Raw genomic sequence first — 18,299 nt, 5'->3', positions numbered from 1 at the left:
GGAGCGGCCCTCCCAGACGTGTTCTTCTGACGCCGGCGAACTTCTTCTTAGCGACAGCCCCTGCCCAGTTGAAACGTTCGCGTGGCAAGCTGATCTCCGCAGCTCTGATCTCCGCAGCTGATCGCGTCAGCCGGTCACACGGGACCGAGCGAGCAGCCACGAACGACGAGGTGCAGTCCTCTCAGCGACCGTCGTGTGGGCAGGGTTCCACTTCAAAGGCCGCACACGGGAGGCCAAACGGGTTGGTCTTTTCGCGCCGTGCCGGCACATGTAGGAAGGACTTGGAGGGTACGGCTGGCAGCGGGAGCGGGGCCCAGTTCACAGGACGTCTCTCTCAAAACTGGGCTCGCTGGAGCGGCATATCTCAGCTGGGGTCTTCTCTTCACCTGCGTTTCATGGCAACTCATCCCATCCTCGTCGCCATTGTTATGAAGATGAGGCGGACACAGGTAAGTCAGATAAGTGGATTTATTTAGGATAATAAATCGGAAAAGAAGACCCCACATCTCATGGGCTCCCTCCCCTTCAACTGCCCAACTTAGAACCAAACAAGAAACATGAACTAACATTCCATGACATCATAATGTATGCTCTATTCACTAGAGAGATCTCCTCCCTAAAGGAGATGCACTACAACACCAAGTCTTTTTAGAACCATTAGGGAGCCTTCATCCTTTGGGAAAGAGAGTGACAGAGATGAGGTGATTGTATTATGACTTATTGATTGTGTTTTTAAACAATTGGTAAATGATGGGAAAGGAATATACATTTTGTATGGTACATATAAACAGCTATCAAACCAATAACAAATAAATGTTTTTCTTTTCTTAACTTGTTCTAAGTTATGTCCTCCCTACTCATTTTTGTTCTTTTGTAGCACATTGCCCCGCTGGTTTGGGGTTATTATAATTGTTCTCTTGTGTTGTCAATCCAGCATCTAGTCACTTTTTAACTGCAACGTTCTCTTCCCTCTCCCTACTATTTTTTTATTTTTATTTCAATCCCATCAACCCCTTTTTTCTATGAAGATTGATTATGAAACTAAAGCCCCTTCAGTTTTCAGATATGTGAGAAATAACACAACCTTTCTACTTACATGCATATCTAGCAGATATGCACATACCCATTAATCTCTGCATTGCAACAAAACAACAAAAAAAGCAGGTAAACTCAATATAAATGGAGTTCCAGGACGAGAAACTTGCTGAGATCTAAACAGGCCCATAGAGCACAGGAGGTGTATCAAAGACAAATCAATCTTGGAAGAAAACAAAAATAACCTGTATGCTAAACATACGTTTGTGTCATTACCTAACAAAAAGGAAAAGAGCGGTAACCTAGTGAATATTGTCAAAAAGAGCAAACCGTTATCGATAATTACAGCATAGACCAATATGCCACCACACCAAATATTTTGTCGATATGCAAAAAGTACAAACTCCCAAGCAAATCTCCAAGTTGAAAAAGCAAGAGACATCAAGCCAATTTGCATGCACAGTCGTTTACCTTTTGCAGAAAGAATTTTACTGTAATGAGCCACCATGTGATCACGGATCCGGTACTGGTCACTCAGGCGGCCAGAGGAGCCAGTGCAAAAGGCTAGAATGGTAAAAACACTTCATTGTAATTCATTTTAAAATGTGGCACAAACAACCCAGTTAAAATTACACACAAAAGTGTTCCCTTTTTTCCTCCTCACACGGGGCTCAAAAGTTTTATCTTCACCTACTTGTCTCTAGCAAACAATAGTTACTTAATTTTGTTGATTACACCCAAGAAACAGCTCATCAGAAGTACTTTTTAACTAAAACCAAAAGCCATAGCAATTCATGAACAAGAGCAGTAGAGAGAAGATAAAGAGAGCGAGGTTCTGCATGTGGTTGTGTGTGTAAAGAAGTTAATGAAAACCAAAATCAGTATACTTTTTTGGGCAAAATAGTTTCATCATGAATTCATTTAGCATCACAAAAGCGCCATTACAGAAAATACACAATAAATACAAATTAACATAAACACCATTTAATCAATATTATTCACAGTCACCAAGAAATATTTACATTTAACAAAATGTCAAAACCAAACAACTCCATGAAGCCTAACTGAGTCAGAGCACCCACGCCTAGCCTCATCACCCACTAATAAATAAAATTCACAAAGCACTGGCCACTATAACAGTGGGACTGAAAGAAACATGTTAATGAAAATATTTCTATCACAAACCGCAATTTCTAGAAATAATTGTTGTCAAAGAAATGTAATCACATCCTACATTTAGAGACAAAGTGATGAAACCATTACAACTGCCAATATTCTTCATGCTCATGTTACAGTGCCTGTGAGGAAGAGCAACACAAAAATAATTTCACACAAGTTGTAAGCTACAGTGGACGATCAGATCAGTCAGAGGGATGTGGTATGACAGACTTAGGCGAGGGACAACAAGACATGTTTCAAGGGTGTGGTGGGGAATTGAGGGAACGGTCACTTCTCCCCCTTGGTTAGGCTCTTGGACGTTGGCTTTGGCACTGCAAATCAATTCTAGACATGAGAGGGAGAACCTTCCGGTATGGACAACACACATGAAAGGGATAAGTTCTTCCCATGAATTCTGGGGTAACCCATTGTGACAAATCTCGGGAATTCATCCCTTCTGCCCAAGGGGGAGCCTAGGGATGTGAGCCTGCTCTGCAAGACCCTCCCTAGGGGTCAAGGCAAGTGGCAACTCATATGAAACAGATTCCCCCTTGGGGACAAGGACTCCTATTCCTGTGAGGAACTCCCCAAGGCCCTCCACATGATGGACTTGTACAATACACCAGAGTGTTATCAGTTTCATGAAGCTAAAGAGAACCAACATGATCAGCAGCAAGAAACTGAGGATATCCCTTTAAATCAGACTCTCCAATGGACTGTGCTGAGGAAGGTGATAATGAAGGATAAACCAGAGAACCAGCGAGAGAGGGTGGAGAGCAGAGAGGGCGGAGAGCCAAGAGAGAGCTGTAAGGAACTCATGGTGGCAACGGTAAAGACAGACACAAGTGATCACAGTTCAAGGGTGTTTATTAAACTGTATAATGGGTGAGATAAACGCTTAATCTAAACCTAAATCTAAGATGGGAGCAAGCTACGACCATCAAATAATATTAAGGCAGTCCTAGTAGCATCTTGCAAAATAAAAAGGGCAATCATAAAAAGAAAGAAGTGTTCTCAAAAGGATATGCAGGATGATATGGCTGGGGTCTCCCTTGCCCTCGTTTTTTGGCACGGGACAAGGCGGGACTCCTGAGCACAGCACACTCCTGGGCCTGGCCAGCACAAGGTTATAGTTTGTTCCAAAATATCAGGTCCTTCTGTGGCCAAGTCTCTTTTACACAAAGTTTCTTGCCTCAGAGGACCTGATGTGTTACAATCAACAATACAAAGGTTTCTTCAATAAATCTTCACAGGTGATTAGTTTTTGCCTTAGGATCCCCCTCTGCCGGGCTCTGATCCTTCGTGCAACGTGGGCCTCCCTCCGTCGGGTTCACTATGCCCTTTCATAAAAGTCAAGCTTGTAATATTCAAGAGTCTTAATGTCATTTTAGACAAGCATTCACTGTGGACACCCCTCAGCTGTGTTCACTCTTGTCGGCACAATGTTCATGGGTGTATTCCTATTCACCTTGATCCACAGGCATCCCTAGGCCTTGTACACGTTTGTCAAACACACAGTTCACTTTGCTTTATCAATCAGAAGGATTCATTCTCCTTAGCTTTCCCTGTTGCATCCCTCCATCGGGTTCACATAGCCATTCTAACACATGATTTGGTCATTCTCATCAGAAAGCGGGGTTTCCCTTTCCCTAGCTTTCTTTTGGCATCCCTCTGTTGGGTTCACACTTGCCAAAGTTCACAATGTTCACTTCAGACTATGTAGGCTCCCTTCTTACCTATTTTTCCGATCTAAGCCCCCAGCCAGGCTACAAACAGTTCTGTTAACACACCTTATTTTTCCTTTCTTCTTGTCAATGCGTTAGAGACCTTCCATTGTACAAGAGGTTTGACTCAACCCTTGTATGACCCCCCCCCCCCTCCCGCCCTCCGACTCCTCACGCCAGCCTCTCCTAGGGCCTTCTGGTACTGGTAGTTTCAATAAAGGGGACCAGCCAGAGTCCTTCGAATGAGCGCTCACTTGGCGCCTGACCACTCTGCAGCTGGTCCTTCACTGTACTTTCTTCCAAGCTCAAACACACAAGTTATTTGTTCACAAGTTCATACAATGTTGCCGTTTGCAACCTTGGGCTCAACACATTCCGGTTTGCCATCAGCTCTCCAACTCACCGGCAGTGCTGAACCCGTTGGCTTGTCTTGCCGGTGGAGTCAAGGACAGTAGCAACTGTGCCTCCCCGCCTGGGTTATCAATACGGTAGGGCCCCGTGCACCGTTGACATCCGCTATACCACACGTCAGCTGTAAATCCTGGTCTTCTGATCCTTTTCACTGAGGCTTCGTGGGTCTGGGTTGAAAAGGGCGAGGGCACTTCCCTCCTTGTCGTCCTCTCCGGTCTCTCCGTCTTTCTTCTCCGTTTGAACTGCCGGTCCAGAACAGCTGCTTCCTCGTGTGGTTGGCCTTGCTCAAAGTGTGCTTTCATGCTCCGCGTTTTATCCCTGTGAGGAAGGGAGAGGGCCGTCAGTTATGCATAGTTATTATCAATTGCCTCACTCTGCCTGACCCTGATGTTTGGACAGGTCAGGCTTTGTTGTTAGTCCATTGTCTGCCACAATGTGATAAAGTGTTTGTGTCAGAAAAGGGGGAGGTATATTTTCAAAGTATGCTATGGTGTAGGATGGGGAAAAGGTGTCATAAGAAAGGAGGTGGTTGATTAACTCTGAAAGGGGAGCTTTGTAGGGTTTGTGAAGGGGATAATGGGAAGGGTAGCGTTTTGTCACAACAGACTGGGAGTTCGGGAAATAATCAGAGGCATGTGGAGGAGAATGATTGGGAGTATTCGGATACACAACGGGAGAAGTTCTTATTGGATTTACCAGATATGGAGGGGGGTCGTTGGATTTGGGTAAGGGAGATTCTTTGGGTGGAATAACCTAAAAAGGCCTCAGGGAGTTTTTCCTCCTTGCCTTCGTCCCTGGTATAATACTGTGTCTCACCTTGGGTATTTAACCCCCCCCCACCTACCCTCCAAGCATAACCCTGGGCTCTCCTACCCAGGTGATCCTACCTTGCTCGTCCACCCCCAGAGTTGGGATCTGAGAGCACCTGCCCTTACTGGCCACCTACTTGTGGGGAATACCCTCAGGTTCTCCGAGAGCTAAATGATGAGAGAGTCAGCAGAAGCCCCCTGTAGGTAAGAGAACTGAAGAAGGCAGGGCTGTCATAGAACACAAAGCTCACGTAAGCCAGAGCAGCTTCGACACAAAGTGAGTAATGCTGGGAGATTGGCGTGTCAGAGCGATGGATATCCAAGTCCGATGGAACAGGGAGTTTGGTGGTGGCGAGTGCATCAGGCAGTTATGGTGGCAGTCCACCTGTACAAAAACGCCAACACCACAAGAGGTAGGAAATCACTCCTGATCCGAGTCACGGCACCAGTGACATTTAGAAGACAAGAGTGAGGCCCAGAAGAAAGATGCAGCAGAAAGTAAGCCACTGAGCTACACAGCATATGCAAGGGAATCCAATGTCCACCAGGTAGCAGCACCATTGCCCCGGAACACAGAAGGTAATAAGGGGACCAGGAATACTGGACAGGCATGAGGGACTCAAATGTAAAGGAAACAAAGCGTGTCCCAGTATTGGTGTGAATGTAATTGGAAATGCCTCCAACATGGTTCTGCCTCCAGGTTGCTGTGAGGGATAGCGTCCCTTCTCTGCGCTCTGACGCAGATGACCTTGCTCCAGCCACGGATTGGTTCTTTCCTTTCCTGCTTGGCCTGAGCCTTTTCAGTCACTCCCTGGAACGTGAGAGAGGACACCATTGGTCCTGGGCTTCATGTAGGTCCGTCTCCAGAACCGAGTCAGAAACCAAGTCAAACCAATTGAAAGTGCCCTGCCTAGTATGACATGGTTCTATTGCCATATATCCTATAAAGATGAGTCAGCAGAACAGGGAGGTGTGTAAGCATCTCTGTTTGGCGATGCCTTGTCCCCCATGAGGCTCCTACTTGCCCTGTCCCCTATGGAGTATATTGTGTAGCGGGCTCACCTCCGTAGGCCCAGAGGGGGTGGCTCCCCCTTGGGAGAAGGGACAAATTCCCTGGATTTGTCACAAGTCCTCAAATAGGGATGTAAGATTGTAAGAGAAATACTTCAACTACAAAATAATGTATTGGTTTCAGATATGTACTAAGTACTCCTGGTTGAACTGCTCATAAAAGATGCCCTACATTCAAAGAATGTCATTCTCCATTCTAAAGATTTTGTTCTTTGATGCTCCAAGAGAGCTGGTTATGAAAGTGCTTGGTAGAAAACGACTTGTAGTGATATGCACAAAAAGCTGCAACAGCCAGCGGCCTACTTCAAAACATACAAAATGAGCCTCATTTGGAGGTGTGGTGGGGAATAGGAGATCAATAACACCAGCAGATATTTACTGGTAGGCTGGACCCACGCTCTATAGATGCCTTACAAATAATTCTCAAAACATTGCTTTAAAACCTCAAGGCAAAGTAAATTTTAAGGCAAATAGGAGTAGCAATGGTGTGCTATCAGCCAGCTTGTTTAAGTATTATACTTTATCTTCACTACGGTAGGACTGTCTCACTTCTAGCTTGCCTAACGAGCCAGCAGGCATAAATGACCCGCAGAAAGCAGGCCTCAAGGGCCCGCAGAAAGCAGGCATCAAGGGCCCGCAGAAAGCAGGCTTGAATGTTCCACAAACATAATGCAGGTGAAACCTGAACATGATGCTATTGGGCAGTTTGAGCTCATAGAAAGAACTTACTTCATAAGTGACTGCAGGGTAAACTTAATCAGTAGCCCAAGGTGGTGGGAATTCAGCAGCTCTTGTTCAAATTTGACTCGCAGACCAGCAATAGCAGACACTCATGGCATTCAGCATTTCCGTTCACTGAGGAGCTGTCTAGGCCTTGCCTCAGTTAACAAATCTTAACAATATAATTGTTACTATATACCTATTGGCCAGTGAGAGGATGCATCTCTCGACCATGCGTCCACGGTGCGACAAGCACAGACTCACAGCACGGTCAAGATTTCACTGGACCACCTAGTGCAAGGTGTGGCTCAGCAGTCAAGCTCTACATATGGAGGTGAAGGGGTAGTTTCCAGATGCAGTGTTTCACCAATAACATTAAGTAACAGAATGTCAACAAGTCATCTTCTGTGAAGGTAAGTAATATGCTTGCAAGTTAATAGCTAGAATGAGTTTTTTTCCAAAGTTGAAGGTCGTTGTGCTACCAGTTAGGGCCACGGGCAATGCCTAAAGTCAAAATGGGGCCATAGGGTATAGGGCTTGGCCGGTAGTACAAGGGAATTTAGGGTCTGCTATTGGTTTAATCAGAAGTTAGTCTTTCAAAGGAATCAATGACAGAGTTTGACAGGCCACTGAATGGCTCAGAGGGATACTGGTTCCTATGTTGCAATACCCATTATGTTAAGTACAGGCTCAATTTTAAAGATATTGTGTTGGAACTCTCCTTCGTACAAATGCGCCATATTGGATCATAGGAGATGTCCAAAATTATGGTTTATTTACACGTTATTCTGAACAATTCTCTGTTAAGTTATTGTTTGCCCTTCATGGTAACACGTGTTTCGGCAACACAAAAATGCCTTTTTCAAACCAGGGCTGTTTGATACATGAACAAATTAAAAAAATTAATTGTGAAATAAACATCAAAACAATCAGTGTAAAAATAAGCATTTGATTCAGCGTTAGACAAACGAAAATATTGTTAAATGTCACAAGTTTGTTATGAGACAGATGAGAAGGGATGGGTGAAGGGGAGGATAATTGTGGTAAAAAATACGCACAAAGGAAAAAATAGAAGAATTAAATAAGAGAAGTTATACTCAAAACAAGTTAGTTCATGTAAATTTTGCCAATTCATATTGATTTAAGTAAGGTAATGCCTGCCAATCTGCGCTACCCAAACCGAACAGTAATCTGAGGTTAGTTTTGTACCAAAAGTTAGCACAATGCCACACTATCGTGGGTTATACAGTAAGTATTTTTAATTGATAAAAGCAAAGAAACACTACACGCCAACACGTGTTTCAGCCCTCTCTGGGCCGTCCTCAGGGCGTATGCACATAACAATTAAGTGTAGCTGTTCAATAAACATGTCGAAATACATTTATCAAGTGTAGGACCAGAATGATGAAACAGCCAAAATTACAATATTCAGTAGAATTGAAATTATTTACATAGATCATGAAGTTCATAAGGTGGAGAGGAGGGGTGGGATGGGGGACAAAAAGAAGAGGTGTAGGGAGAGAGAGGAAAAGAAGAGAAAACAAAGCGTTAAAATTAAAATTGAACATTATTATTAAAGATTGTACTTTGAATATTAGTTTGTGTTAACCTATAATTACTAAGTTACCACATACTAAGGACTGAAATGGGTTAAAGAATATTATTCTTATTCGGTGAGGTCGTTACACCAAAGAGACAATAAAAGGTCAAATGGTATGCTGTACCTTAAAATGGTTCGCATTGCCCAATAAGTCACCTCTGTAGGGTCGATTTGTTCGAGTCGGGAAATGGCTGCAGTGAATATACATATAAGCATATTTAACATTCTATAGGGTACTAAAAGTTCCAATAGATAATTTCATCTAATAAGTGTGCTCAAGCAAGTATCAACTTATAATGTTAAAGATTGCTTACCACTGGTAACAGTGCTGGAGAGCGTAATCCCGGAAAAAGTAGTGTGCTACTGCAAGTCTAATGTCCGTAAAATACGAGCGTCATCTATTTCAAAAGGAAAGGGGGATATTATCATAGGAAGCTGGTAGTACTAGCTGGTCGTGATATAACCATATCTCTTAACAAAGACAAAAACAGAGCGCTTACCATAACACGCCTGAATGCGTTCCTGCACGGTAGTTTCTGCCTGCAGGCAGTGGTTCTCTGAGCGAAGTAAGGGTGTGGCTGGTTAAGCCAATAGCTGTGCTGCTTTTGCTAAAGAAGAGTGCGGTCATGTGACCGGACTGAATTCCTGTTGCTTAGTAACTAAGTGAAAGAAAGCTTGGTGATCGGAACTGCACGTAAGTGCAATCATTCTGTTTGCAAACCATTCAAAGAGAGCCTGAGCTTTTATGATTTGGCTACCGTTGACATATGCTGCAATGTGCGATGAAAGGGTTACAAAACTATAATTACCTGTGTGAGTCGTATGCTTCGCTTATGTGCTGCTTGTGCTAAAGGAGAGTGTGGTCATGTGACCGGACTGAAGCCCTATTGCTAAGTAACTGAATGAAAGAAAGCTTAATGATCGGGACTGCACTTGAGTGCAGTTATTCTGTTTAAAAGTCATTCAAAGAGAGTCTGAACTTTAGCGGTATTAGCAACCGTTGGCATATGCTGCAATGTGCGCTGATAACGTTACGAAGCTATAATTACCTGTGTAGTCGTATAGTTCGCTATAGTTATGAGAAGCGAATTGGAACATCTTGTTTGTTTAGTGGTGTCTAAAAGCAGTCATGTGAGGGGATTATACTGGAGGTATAGTATGATTCCCTTACGTAATAAGACAATTAGTTAAAGTGGCAGTTTCTATGGGCCATACCAATCAAATACCTTATGTGGGTCATCCATGAATTGTCGTTCTAATAACGAAGTCAGAAGCAGCAAAGTGATTGATAGTGTGTAGTCTATAACATTTTTATAAGCAGCTCAGACTAAGATAGAGTTTCAAAATAACATGTTATGGTATCCCATATTATAATGGGTATGTGCTTAGCTGCCAAGTACAAAGAAAAGATCAATGCCCAGTGGATAGCATGGGAATGATGTTAAGAATTAGACCTTTTGATGTCCTCTAAGGTGTAACAACTCGTTAAAAATCTTAGTATGTGATAATACTCATTTGTACAAAGGTAGACTATAGTTAGATCACAGAAAAACATTGAGTTCATGTTCTTGGTTAAGTCCAATTTGAATACATCTTAATCTGCATATCATGCGGGCCTCCGCTTGTCGAAGAAGAAGTTGTCTGTTACCACCTCTGGCATGAGGTTTGATGTGTTGCAGTCCAACAAATCTGATTTCACTCTTGTGCACCATTTGATGTTCTTGTTGCCAGTGGGCTGCCAATGGTAACTTGACATCTTGACTGTTGAGGTTTGCTAGATGTTCTCTGATTCTGAACCTTAGTTCCCTGATGGTACTGCCCACATAAACTTTCTTACATACACAGATGATACCATACACTATGTATTTAGAACGACAGTTAATAAAGTCCTTGATTTTCGTACTCAAATTTCCGTGACAGATAAATTCTTTAGTAGGTGACAAAGCATATTGACAAAAATTACAGGTCCCACATTTGTGGAACCCTACAGGTATGAGACTTTGCGTCAGCCAATTCTGCTGTCTGCTGAAACCAGGTTGCATGAAGGAGGGACATAATAGATTTCTAAGTGTTGGTGCTCTAGAAAAGATTATTCTCGGTTTTTCTGTGATGTAGGTTTCCAAGTCTGGATCAAGTTGTAAAATATTCCAATGTTTATTAAGAATATGGTAAATGAATTTGGAATCACTACAATATTTCGTAATAAAGTTCACATGTGATGGAAACCCCTCAGATTTTTTGCTTTTGGACTGGGTGAGTAGTGAAGGTCTTGTAACCGTTTTCACACCCTTGAGTGCATGGTTGATATTAGATTTGATATAGCCTCTTTCTTGGAACCTGGTTCCTATAGACTTACATTCTGCAAAAAAGTGCGAATCTTCGCTACAGTTCCTCCTTGCTCTAAGCAATTCTCCTCGAGGAATGTTTTCAATGCAATTTCTTCTGTGGCTACTCTTGGCATGTAGGATGGAGTTAACTGCTGTGGTTTTCCGAAAGGTACTGGTTTGCAAAGTTTCATTTGTTATATAAATTCTAAGGTCCAAGAACTCTATTTCAGTGGTATCAATTTTGCCTGTGAACTGTATTCCAAATTGGTTGTGGTTGAGATATTGCATAAACGATTGAAACTGCTCAGTTGTGCCTGCCCAAATTGCAAAAATATCATCGATATATCTTTTCCAGACCGGTATAAGGTCTATAAATGGGTTGTTTAGAAAAATGTGTGAGTCTTCAAAGAATGCCATAAAAAGGTTTGCCAATGCTGGGGCATATTTTGCGCCCATAGCAATCCCCTTTGTTTGGGTATAGTAGTCTTGATTAAATATGAATTGGTTGTGACCGAGGGTGAAATCAACAAAGCTTTTAAGCATTTGTACATGTGCTGCATGTGAAGCAGAATGCAGCCTAAAGGAATGGTCCAGAGTTTTAATAGCTAATGCATGTTCAATTGATGTATACAGGGCAGTAACATCTAGGGTAACTAGCTGATAATGCGATTCCCAAGAAATGTTATTGAGGATCTGTAAGATATGAGTAGTATCTTTCAAAAAGGCTGGAATTTTAGGTACAAGATCCTTAATGCAGGAATCAATATAGGTTGCTAAGTTCTCTGTGGCACCTCCTTGTCCGCTCATTATATAAACATAAAATGGATAATTGACACACATGTCCACATATAGGACATGTGACAGGTCATCACACCCTCTACACTACTGACTACGTGTCATGGTTGATTTATTCAACATTATTCTATTGCTTGAAGTTTTGAAGTATGCAAATATGCAAAGAATCAGAAATGGCCATAGAAATAGGGCACCATCCAGAATGCACCATATTCCAATGCATGACGATGATGAAATTGCAATGATCGCTGGTAACCCAGTCATACATATCAGATCCTAGTTTTATCATAACCATTCCAAAATAATCGAGGGCAAATGCACCAAGTTAGAACAAAGTCATACGGACAATTGTGCAGCGCCAATCTATACATAAATATGTTAAATTGCACAACGTGGATTCAGTGTTAATAATTGGTGTAACAGGATCAATTATTATTAATTCACCGCATGACGTTAGTAAGTGTTTTAAAATTTGTTAGCATCTAATTCAAATTACGAGTACAGCATCAAAAACACGGTTCACCAATAGGGTGTATATGATTTATCCCAAAAGATGGTCGACAAGATCATAGCAACAAAGAAAGGACTGCGATGTTGCCATGACTGCCAACAACAGTAATTTGACCTCATTTAAAAGCAGCAACTCTTGAGTGCATGCAGGTTGATCGAAGCGGCTTAGGAGCCCAGGCCTGCACGGTAAGCGTTCTTCATTTATCTCATTCATCTTTGACATGTACTAGTCAGTACAAGATCGTTCGCCGTAATAAACGGCAATATGAAAGTAACGCGCGAGTTAAAAGAAACGCGTGTATGCATTTATAAACGCTGAGATTATACAACCTGCACAATATTCATAAGGATCAATATGCATCTGAAAAAATGCCGCGAGAATGCAAGAACCATAAAGAGGTTCGCGCTTGCACATTAGAATATAAATTAACCCAATCTTACCTAGCGATAAATCAATTACAACAATGGGTAATTGGAGTTCTCTTCCTTCAGGGATTTAACCCAGTTACTACGCCAAGAACAGACGGCAGTTTGTCAATCACATTGTATCAAGTAAACAGGTAATAACATACATACAGAACAGCAAATGGTGTTGTGCTTTTTGGTTATTGGCATTTTGTGTCCTTGCTGACACACAAATTATAGCCAAGTAATGCACCAATTATTATTCACAATCAAGGTTGATATATTGCACAATCAGTGCCGAGCAAAATTAAATAGTTTTGGAATATCACGGAAGTCAGCTATCTCTAATAAGAGTTTAAACATACGTCAACATTAAATGAATATGATTTGGCAACATTTACATGAACTAACTTGTTTTGAGTATAACGTCTCTTATTTAATTCTTCTATTTTTCCTTTGTGCATATTTTTTACCACAATTATCCCCCCCTTCACCCATCCCTTCTCATCTCTGTCTCATAACAAACTTGTGACATTTAACAATATTTTCGTTTGTCTAACGCTGAATCAAATGCTTATTTTTACAATGATTGTTTTGATGTTCATTTCACAATGAATAGTGTTTAATTTGTTCATGTATCAAACAGTCCTGGTTTGAAAAAGGCATTTTTGTGTTGCGAAACAAGTGTTACCATGAAGGGCAAACAATAACTTAACAGAGAATTTTTCAGAATAACATATGCAAATAAACCATCATTTTGGACGCATCCTATTACCCAATCTGGCGCATTTGTACGAAGGAGAGTTCCAATATAATATTATTTCTCTGTAGAGGTGGGTGTGTGTACCTCTTTCTCTCCTTCCAAATGCGACACAATTACTAGTGTTACGAGAGTCTAACCTCAGGTCGCAGAATGTGAAAGTCGGCGTCAAACCACCCCATTTCATTTTCTCCATTTTAAAGCTGGCCGGTCTCCAGTGGGATCTGAATGCAGGAGAACTAACAGCAATCAAGTGTTCCAGCCACTAGCCATGCAACTTTGTTTGCCCCAGGTTTTGGGGGATAATGGAGTTAGTTCCTGGTTTCTGGTGGTTCCTTGTCGGCTATGATAGCAAAGGAAAGTGTGATGAATCCATTGGAGTCATCAGGGATTCCCCGATGGTGACCTCCTCCCATGTGGCCAGGGGACAGCAGCCATTACCGGATCGTGGCCTCAGGAACCTTGGTTCTGAAAACACTCTTTCTTTCACACCAGTTTCTCCACACCAATTTCTCCTTGGTTTAGAAAACACTGTCTAACTTTAGCACCTCTTGAAGCTTTGCAAATTGTCTGGTATACTCCCCTTCCAGTGTCCTTTATGCAATGCTAACTGCCTGGTGTACTCTCATGCCAGGTCTTCACTTGGGTTTTTAACTTGCCTGATATACTCCCCAGCCAGGACTTCCTATGTGTTATAATTGCCTGGTGTCTTCCTTTACCAGTGCTTCTCATGAGATTCTCAGTGTCTCTGTATCACCAACACTCTACTTATGGCTCTTGGCTTGGTATATAGGTGTGGCGTAAGGTTTGTTCAAAACGTGCCCAACGTTTGAATTTCATGCATCTGTAGCTCATTAGGGATTGTACTTTGCCTTTTCTGTATTCAATTAATCTTCTTTTAGTGTTAACAATGGTATCACATTCAAATTGCTGTTGGCGCAATCGTGGGAATGCCCCGAGGGTCCCCACTGGCTTCGGGTAGACTCACCGGTTTTCTCCAGCATCTCCGGTGCAGTTCGCACATCTACAGTGTGTAGCTTTCACCAGCTTTCCACACTGGAGTCTGCAGACGTCCTTCCGATATCCTTCCGATATCCTTCATGGCTCTGTGGTCATACACCTGCTTCCCTTCAGGTCCTGGAATGGTGAAAGCCCCCTTCTGAACCTGCCGAGCGTCCAGGACCTCTCTTGCGGCTCCCAGCATCTCAATGGCACTTCTGACTCCAGCGCAGGGTTTCTCCCTCGGTCATGGCAGCCGTCTCTGCTCCACCACACGCTACGTGAGATTTAGGACAGGAGCCAATGTCTTCTGCTGCACTGCCTCCCTCAGTAACGCACTGGCCATGTTGAATAGTCCAGCGGACAGGTGAATTGGAAAAACAACTAGACTGCATATTGTACATGTTACCTTGTTCAAACTCTTTCATCCTCCTCGTCTCAGTACTTGAAGAGTTGCAGTCCATGGGCGTCATTGGACACATGGTATTTAAACAGTTGTTCTCAGAGATATTACAAAGATACCCCAGAAGTAAAAGGTATTATGTTAGGGCTTTGTGTGTTTGACCAGAAAAGTATGAAGACATTTCTTTACTTCTTCTACAAAGGGGGCTAGGGGGGCAAGCAGCCACCGTATGCCATTAGGGCCTTGGGTATTGGAGGGTCTTTCTTGTGGTAAAGGAGGAGATACTGTGTCTCATCCAATGAAGTCATGACATCTCCCTGTTAGTGGTCACCTCCCATGTGATCCTCCCTCACAAAGTCAGCCCCAGGTTCAGGATCGGGTAGCGGCTGCCGTCCCCTGGCCACATAGGAGGAGATCACTGCAGGGGAATCGGTGAAAACTCCATTGGATTCATCACACTACCTCGGAGCAATGAAGCCCATACAAATAATTGCTCGATGATCAGGGTTTATTAACACCAGATCTGGGGACCTTTGGGGCGTTCAAACCCTGAGAGGCTTAGGGGCTCTTAGGGGGCACATCACTAAGTGTCATCCCTGATGTCGGTCCAAGACTTCCAGGGCTAGTCAATAAGCTAGTTAAGAGAAAAAGTGTCATACAGTTTGGGACTTTTGACCTCACAATCTGGGATGCTGGACAGGGGTGGTACTTATGAAACAGCCGAATAAATATCTTTAAAAAAAGGTCTTGAGCAGATGTTGAAGTACAAAAGACTGGAAACATTGGCCACGTTTCATAGAGGAGACAACAACTCCCAATGCCTCATATCTTTAAAAGGTTTGCAGACTACAAGATAACAACAAAAAACAGTGATCATGTGCTTTTCTTAAACTCTTTTTTCCAATAAGTTTTTATTAACAGTTTTTCAGAGAACAAAAACAAGCAAACAATGCCCCTTCCCCAACAACCTCCCCAACATCCCACTCCCCACCTCCCCCCCCTTATCCAAGAGCTCCTTTGAAAGCTATTAGACATATACAAATAAAATAGTAGCACATGCATGAATGACCGGCCGGGCTAGTATAAGCTAGTTCTTTGAGCTACTTTCTTAAGTCGGCTTCTTGGGACGATCGCTGCGGTAGTGCTCACTAGTTCGACTCAGCCTGGGGGCTAATTATGCCCAGTAGTTCCATAGCCTTGGGGCACCAGGCTCGGCGGGCTCCCATTCTTAGGTATGATAATAAGTAGGACCACGTCTGAAATGAACCGCAAATGGTTCCCTTGGATGGAGTAGGTAAGCCATTCCAGCGCCACCAACGACCAGATTTTAGCAATCCATTCATGTTCTAGTGGTGGGGCCTTTGATTTCCACTTTCGGGCCAAGACCTGGGCTGCCGACAACATCATCATCACATAAAGCTTGCGGTCCGCCTTGTGAGCGAGGGATACCAGAGTCCCGTTGAGGCCCAATATGTCAAGCCCTCTATTTAGACCCACCCTGACTCCCAGCACCTGGGCGACCGCCTGCTGAACCCGAGTCCAGAACTGATCAATTTTTGGGCACTCCCAACAAATATGAGCCCAAGAACCCACTGCGCCACACTCCCTCCAGCACCACCTTGAGACATTGGGGTATATTTTATTTAGCTTAGCTGGAGTTAGGTGCCGCCATAACATCAGTTTCATCTTGTAAGTTTCGGGATCTCAGACCACAGCCTCACCCATGCCTGTTCCTCTATGGCCGTCCCCACGTCGTGCTCCCATTTGACCATATATTTTCTGGGCGGCAGGGTTTCCCCCCAATTTAATACATTTATAAATGGAAGCCAAAACACCCTTGTCCAAGTATTTTTCGAACAGGGTGAGAGGACGAGAGCCACCCTGACTAACCAACGGCTGGGAAACCCAATGCATGATCTGGAGGAAGGAAAACCTCTGCTTCTCCCCTATACCAAAGTCTTTCTTGCACTGCTCAAATGTTTAACTTCGACTGCAACCAACATGTCCTGCACCATCCCGCAACCCCCATGGAACCAAGGGTCGAAGGCCCACGCATTGGTAAGTGCTGGAGTAAATTGTGGATTACCATGCAGGGGAGTATACGGAGATGGGAAAGAGGTAGTGTTCGCCCTTTTACCGGCTTGATCCCAAGCCTCCCCTGTAGTCGCTGTTATAACACTGCAATACATTTAGGAAGGTCTATCAGGCCTTGGCAACCACAGTACCCCCTCTAGGATTCCTCCCGCCACTGCCCTATCCATCGGTCTCCACACTTTCCCTCGGTCATTCCTTTGCCAATCCCTAATAACACGGATCTGAGCTGCCAGATAGTAAACCCTAAAGTCCAGCATTCCCACACCCCCCGAGGGCTGGGAGAGCTTTCATGAGGGAGGCCGACACCCTCGGGCGTTTACACTTCCAGACAAAACGATTGGTTATTCTCTGGATGGCCTTGAAGAAGCTCGTCGGGACTGGGACAGGTAGAGCTGAAAAATGATAGAGGAGCAGGGGCAAGATCGTCATCTTTAAGGCGTTAATTCGACCCAGCCAAGAAATCTCCAGGGGTCCCCAGTCCAACAATTTGGACTTAATCTTCTGAAGGAGCGGAGGGTAATATGCCTTGTAGAGGTCCCCTATGACCTTAGTCAGTTGAATACCTAGATACTTTAGCGAAGTGTCGACCCATCTGTTTCTGTAGGCCCTCTTGAGGTCATGCACGGCGCTGGATGTCAGAGAGAGGTAAAACTTCAGATTTGTGAACGTTGATTTTTAGCCCCGCAAATGACAGAATCAGGTCATCAGCGAAGGCCGCCACCTTGTGGACATTGCCTCCGAACGGGACCCCTTGTATATCTTCGGCAGCTCTTACTGCATCAAGGAATGGTTCTAGGTGAAGCGCATAGAGAAGGGGTGACATTGGACAACCCTGTTTTGTGCCTCTTCCTACCTGAACAGGGGCAGAGACTTGGCCATTTATTGCTAGTCGGATTATTGGATTTTGGTGGTTCGCCCTAACTTGTGTGAGGAACCCTGGGCCAAATCCGATCCTGCTCATAGCAGTAAACAGATATCCCCACTCGACCCGATCAAATGCCTTCTCAGCATCGATCGCCAACAGTAGAGGTAGGGTTATTCCTTTTCTGTGTCTTTTCGATCAGGTGGGCCAATCTTCTAATATTATCAGATGTTTGCCTGCCACTAATAAAACCCGACTGGTTGTGGTGTATTAATTTAGGAAGGATTGCTTCAAGGCGATTGGTGAGAACTTTGGTATGAATTTTGGCATCCAAATTTATTAAAGCTATTGAACGGTAGGACCCACAGTCGGTCGGGTCTTTGCCCTTCTTGTGAATCAGGATCACTTTGGCTTCGTTCATAGAGTTGGGGAGTACCCCGGTGGACCCTATATAATTAAACAATTTGGTATCGATGGGAATTAAGATTTCTTCATGTACCTTGTAAAATTCAGATACAAACCCATCCGGGCCAGGGGCTTTGCTGGAATGTAGGTTATTAATCACCCTTCTAACTTAGTCGGTAGTGATCTTGACATCCAGAGCCTCCCTTTCGTC

At 43.6% G+C, this 18,299-nt stretch overlaps 1 protein-coding gene across 4 annotated transcripts in view; it reads right to left on the bottom strand.

Moving 5' to 3' along the window:
* SPATA7 (spermatogenesis associated 7) overlaps window positions 1-18,299 on the bottom strand; it is a 466,226-nt gene that overhangs the window by 422,434 nt on the left and 25,493 nt on the right. For 2 of the 4 annotated variants that reach the window (XM_069637946.1, XM_069637948.1), the window contains exon 3: window positions 1,507-1,599. The exons of the other annotated variants lie outside the window; for them this stretch is intronic. In XM_069637946.1, coding sequence (XP_069494047.1) covers window positions 1,507-1,599 — 93 coding nt within the window. The remainder of the gene's footprint in view (window positions 1-1,506; window positions 1,600-18,299) is intronic. 4 annotated transcript variants of the gene reach the window in all.

The sequence above is a fragment of the Ambystoma mexicanum genome, chromosome 14 (assembly GCF_040938575.1).
Source record: "Ambystoma mexicanum isolate Mex_15411 chromosome 14, UKY_AmexF1_1, whole genome shotgun sequence".
Taxonomy (NCBI): domain Eukaryota; kingdom Metazoa; phylum Chordata; class Amphibia; order Caudata; family Ambystomatidae; genus Ambystoma; species Ambystoma mexicanum.
The sequence above is the reverse complement of the archived record's forward strand: the minus strand, read 5'-3'. Positions and strand labels throughout refer to the sequence as shown.